At 42.7% G+C, this 6,000-nt stretch overlaps 1 protein-coding gene and 1 long non-coding RNA gene across 4 annotated transcripts in view; one reads left to right on the forward strand and one right to left on the reverse strand.

The window, feature by feature from the left end:
• Nucleotides 1–6,000, forward strand: part of LOC149979522 (uncharacterized) — a 375,171-nt gene that overhangs the window by 109,489 nt on the left and 259,682 nt on the right. The gene's annotated exons all lie outside the window — the stretch shown is intronic.
• sema5a (sema domain, seven thrombospondin repeats (type 1 and type 1-like), transmembrane domain (TM) and short cytoplasmic domain, (semaphorin) 5A) overlaps nt 1–6,000 on the reverse strand; it is a 191,793-nt gene that overhangs the window by 100,113 nt on the left and 85,680 nt on the right. For both annotated transcript variants that reach the window (XM_036935136.2, XM_021620458.3), the window contains one exon: nt 3,586–3,684. In XM_036935136.2, the coding sequence (XP_036791031.2) occupies nt 3,586–3,684 (99 nt within the window). The remainder of the gene's footprint in view (nt 1–3,585; nt 3,685–6,000) is intronic.

Here is a 6,000-nt window from a genome sequence, read left to right on the forward strand (position 1 = left end):
ACGTATAGTAAGTGCATTCATCTTAAGATAGCTCGGTGAGACAACCACATATCACAGTCAAATAAACAGGATACGAACATTCCATTCCAGCGAAACAATGGACATATATCGTTTTGCAAACAAATCTGAGAACAGTAATATTTTACACACACATGAAGGTACCCATAAACAATCACTTCTGATGAAAAAACACAAATGTGAAAAATTGGTGGATATAGTGTTTGGGAATTAAACTTCATTTGGACAGACCTCAGATTAGAAAGAAGGATATGGAACAATAAACAATAATGCCTTGTGAAACTGCTGTTTCTCCTCTAGGAAGAAGCCTGTCTCTCATTGTTACGGTAAAACAATATTACAGAACCATAGCTAAAATCCTACCTTTAGCTATCAAGTTTGTATACAAAACCAATCCCTGGAGAATCAACTGAGGTAAAATAGAGGCAACCTACATTCTACCTACGCAGTTCCCAGCACAGAGCTCTTATGGCCATATCTATGTGGGTGGGTATTGCTGGTAATTAGCTATAGCATCTTTTTAGGCAAGAATATGACTATTCCCACAGCCTTTTATAATCAGCTTAACCTATCCAAAACCACACTCTAAGAACAAGAACACAACATCTGGAACAGGACCAATGCTAATAGAAAACCTCCATCTTCACTGTACTTCCTGGAGAAGTTCATGTACATTTTATTCCTCCTGGTTTGGTTGTTCTGATGACTAGCGGACATACATCTGTTTTCCTTGATAAAGCATTGTTAAACCACATCAGTGACTTAGGGAAAGCCTCACCGTTTTCACAAGCAGCTCCATGCGAAGCTCAGAGCTCAGACGTTTGGTTTGTCTGCCTTTGAAAGCGAGGCCAAATCCAGCTCTCCGTGTTTAAAAATACTCTACAGTACGACCTACACTTGGCCCTAAGACAGTACACTTGTTCCCAATAAAAACCCACCCAACATAAACTGAGGCAAAAGCCTTGGATATGTTTAAGAGCTGGAATGTACACAGTGTTTTCTTTGCCAATATGAAAATTAAACTCATGGTGTAACCGTGAAGGAGAGATGCTTAGGGCAAGACTTCCACCTCCATTCCTATCAATCTAAACCGTGATGTATTTTTATACATTATTTATATAAACCATCATTCCGTAATTCGCATTCATGGTTAACCACATACTGTTGTAGAAATGTATCTTTGTTTCAATGGAAACCCTTCCAATAAACTTTAAATGCTTACTAATTCCCCAAATGGGGTTCTGCAATGGTCAATTCTAGGGCCACTATAGTTTCTTCCCCCCCACTAACCATCGCATTAAGCTATGAGGCAACGCTACACATTACTCACATCGACCCAGGTGTGTTCTTAACTGCACATCCTGCCTGACGTGCAGAAGATGTCTAACTATACAGAAAACAAGCTTTGTCCAACTGACACACTGAAGCTTCTCTCTAATGCTGGCTTGGGTTTCTGGTTAATCAATGAGAGATGGACTTTCCACTTCCTTAAAGTACGTGATGCTCATTAATAAAACAGCCTAAGAGCGGGTCACTTTGTATAGATTTATTAGAGTGGGTTGATTTGGACCACCGTTGGTTCCGTCAACACAAACTACCTCCGCTCCGGGCCTCCGGTCTGACCCAGCTTGACCCAACAAGTGTCACTGTGTCTGGGCCTGAAGTCTGCGATGAAAGGGGGTATTGATGGAGTTTATTCTGTGTGTTGAGGGAAGTGTTTGGGTCGAGCTGGGTCTGTAAGACAGGTGGAATGGGGATAGAGTATAGATAGAGGCTGCATCTATCATGCATATTAAAGCAATGGAGTGAATGAGTTCTCTCTTCAGGACACACAGCAGCTGTGGTTGGGTGGACGGGCTGGGGAAACGGGTTACTTTCACACCTCTAATAGCCAATCATTTGAGACACACTCAGTGCTGTTGACTTGGCTTTCAGATCATCTCTCTTTCTCTCCCTTCCTTCCTGGCCAGTTGCCATGTTACATTTCCTTGCAGCCGTCTCATAAATGTGATCAGACACAGAAAGAGACAGCCAAGCAGGTGGTAGGTGTCTGATGATTCATAGCTGTCTACAGGGCAGCAAAGAGGACATTGGGGCAGCAATAATAAGTTCTATATAATCATAATTTTACTCATCATCATTATCAAAATCATCATCATGATCATCCTCGTCATCATGACCACCATACTCATCGTACTCATCATCATACTCATCATTATCATCATCCTCCTCATCATACTCATTCTCATCATCATCATCCTCTTTTCTCATCATTATCACACTCATCATCATCATACTCATCATCACACTCATCATCATCATCATACTCATCATCATCACAATCATCATACTCATCATCATCATCAGTAGCAATATCATCATCATCATTATCAATAGCATGACTAGAGGATTGCATTCTCTAATTTCTGACAAATCCATAGTGGGCAAAAATAATCCTGCCATTCAAGGCCATAAATATTGATAAGGTCTTGAAATTAATTAATATATTGAGGACATTTGGACAGAATTAATTTCAGTAAATGCCTGTAAAGACAGTGAATGGGTCATTAACGGGATATTAATCTGTGGTTATGTACACACATTATGATAACTAAATGCATATTTATTTCCTTCTCCTCTCTCTCGCTCTCTCTCTCCCTCCCTTGGAATCTTTCCCTCCCTCTTTGTCGCTCTCTCTCCCTCTCCCTCCCTCCCTCTCAATCTCCTTCTCTGTCACACACAACCCCCCCCCCCTACCTCCCGCCCTCACGATCTTTCTCTCTCCCTCTCTGTCACACTTGATCCCTCTCTGTCGCACTCAATCCCTCTCTCCCTCCCTCGCGATCTCTCTCTCCCTCCCTCTCGATCTCTCTCCCTCCCTCGCAATCTCTCTCTCCCTCCCTCGTGACCTCTCTCTACCTCCTTCGCAATCTCTCTCTCCCTCCACCTCTCTCCCTCACGATGCCTCTCTCTCTTCCTCTCTCCCTCTCCTGCCCTCTCTCTACCTCTCTGTCGCTCTCGATCCCTTTCTTTCTACCTCTTGCCTGATCCCCCCCCACTCTCTCCTTCCCTTTGTCACACTCAATTATTTTCTCTTTCCCTCTCTCCCGATCCCCCCTCTCTCTCCCTCTCTGTTACACTCCATTTTTCGTCTCTCTCGCTCTCCCTCTCTCTATAGCTATGCAGCACTTATCTTTCATATTAGCAGACCCACTCAGAGTAAATATGTGTTCTCCTATAACAGGGCTGATGAAATACCATCGTAATAATGTATTGACATTTATCCCATATGTATTTCTGACGGAGTAGTCGTTATGAGACGGTGACCTTTGCATTTGCTGCTAACAAAATTAAAAATAAAATAAAAACATTGTCCTTCCCTCCACCTACACACCATATAATATAACCAACAGCCCACACACTTCCCTCGGATTAAACTGCAGGTTTATATACAGTAGGTGGAGTAGAACTAGAAGTAGAGGAGCATAGAGTAGTAGAAGAGAGGAAAAGATAAGATAGTTACAGATAAGGAAGTAAAGTAGAGGAGAGACATGAATAGATTCTTACAGTGCGGTTGGTGCAGATGGGTGTGAAAGCATTGGTTCCACAGGTGAACAGTCTGTCTCCATTCACCAGCAGCACTCTGATGTAATTCTGACACTCCTCCTGTGGAGAGGACAGAACAGCACCAGCTGACATTAGCACTAATAGAATGACACAAACACAGGAATAAACACCTTAACCAAGTTTCAAGTATTTGCCATTTGTAAGTACATACATTGGAATTTCTCTTCAACGAGAGCTCAAAAAAGGTAGAAGAAGATAAAAAAAAACACAAAGATTACATATAATACAAATAATCACATATGCAAGATAAGAAAGTATATGTGTAAATACTAGCCAGTCACATCCAAACATTGCACTAACTGGGAATAATGAAGCTGCAGCCCTAGAGTACCTACAGATGTAATATCTTATTTCAAGCCAGTTTGCTACAGTAATAAAATTATCCTGCAGCAACAGGGAATGTAGGGGTTGATACATTTTTTGTAAGGGAAAATCAAGTCAAAAATGTCAAAGTGGAAATTACAAACTTCACAAGTCTTTTTAAACCTCATGTTTTAAATGTCCTGCACTGCAGGAAAGTTCTCCTGCAACAGGGTGATCAAATTAAGATCCTACATCTGTATTGGGAGTTTTTCTTTGCCTCTGTTGCCTTGGCTAATCCTTTGGGGTTAGCTTAAAGCCCGGGTTGAAAAGTGCTATACAAATAAAAAATGAATAAAATGTGATTGATTGAAACAGTATAACAACACGACCTCTGTTTCCCCCAACACTGTTCACACTGCTCAGTCTATCAGTGGACTTTGTTAAAAACACACAACACTAACACGATGCTAGCAGTGAGAAGTCTTGTCAGAACATGGTGGATGTGTGTTTTTGCATTGTCTGACTGGAGTCTTAAAATAAACCACTTGTATGGTAAGTTCCCCTGAGTCTGTCTGAAGGGACCTGGGGCTTGTGGTTCTGAGGGGCCTCGTTCAGATTTAGGGCCAGTAAATCAGACTGTCTGGTGTACTAGAGATGCCCCTCTCTGACTCTCTTTTTTCCTCTCTTTCTCGCTCTTCTATCTCCCTTTCTCTTTCTCCTTTCTCTCGCTTTCACGCTCGCTCTCTCCTCCACCTCTCTCTCTATCAGTGGTGCCTGATTTAGGAGTGTTACAAGGGACCGCTGAAGGGTTAGTGGGAGCAGTATATGTGTGTCTGTGGGAGGGGTAGAAGCCGGGTATATTTTATTTCCCCCTATCAAGATAGAGGTTAACTCGTAAATCGATTCATTTTCCTGTACTAAGCACATTGTATATGTGTGTGTCTCTCTCGCTGTGTGTTTGTGTGTCTCGCTGTGTGTGTGTGTGTGTGTGTCTGCCTTTTGTAGTGTGGCTGCCTGTGTGTATAACTCAACTCAGCACGGAGGTTGTTCCCCCAGCAAATAAAAAGCTGATTTTAATGCGTGTCTTGTGTCACAGTGTTGAAAACCTCCTGACAAACGTTCAGGCTCCTTATAGTAACACGGAGACTGTTATGCACGGCTCTCGAATGACAAACCAGACAGAGCTGCCGATCGACTCCCGTCAAGTCAATTTAAGTCCCTTTTCTTCTCCTGGTGGAAATAAATCAAAGGCGGTTCAGAGAGGCAGACACCGGCTTTAAAGAGCACAATCACTTGTAAATTCACTCAAGGCGGAGACACCGTATCTGTGAAATAACTTAAGTTACGGTATATTGCTGTGCGGCGGACTAAGTAATAAAACCCCCCAACTCTGCCAAGTAAAAGGGAGAGATGAAGAGAGAGTGAGAGAGTGAGAGAGCGAGAGAGTGAAAGGGCGAGAGAGTGAGAGAGCGAGAGAGCGAGAGAGTGAGAGAGAGAGAGAGTGAGAGAGTGAGAGGGCGAGAGAGCGAGAGAGTGAGAGAGTGAGAGAGTGAGAGAGCGAGAGAGTGAGAGGGAGAGATAGTGAGAGAGCGAGAGAGTGAGAGAGCGAGAGAGTGAGAGAGCGAGAGAGCGAGAGAGTGAGAGAGCAAGAGAGTGAGAGAGTGAGAGAGCGAGAGAGCGAGAGACCGAGAGAGACAGAGTGTGAGTGACAAAGAGAGTGAATGTGAGAGAGTGAAAGACAGAGCGAAAGAGAGAAAGAGAAAGAAAGAGAGAGAAATAAATAAATAAATATGCAGAGAATGATGTCTTCAATGCTGTTCTTAGTGTCATTGTCTCGTGTGCTTCAAATCAAAATTGTCCTGTGCGCTTCCTGCTTATTTTTGCATTGCCTGTCTGCATTATTTGCCAGGGAAGGGAAACATTCTGCAAAATATTACTGTACATTACTGGAGTGTATCTTCAGAAGCAACAACAAGAAAAACTGTTCCTTAGGTCTGTAATTCAGAATGACAATCATACACTGGCCAATCCCTGCAAACCTATTATGTCTGA

The sequence above is a fragment of the Oncorhynchus mykiss genome, chromosome 11 (assembly GCF_057628025.1).
Source record: "Oncorhynchus mykiss isolate SJ-2025 chromosome 11, ASM5762802v1, whole genome shotgun sequence".
NCBI lineage: Eukaryota > Metazoa > Chordata > Actinopteri > Salmoniformes > Salmonidae > Oncorhynchus > Oncorhynchus mykiss.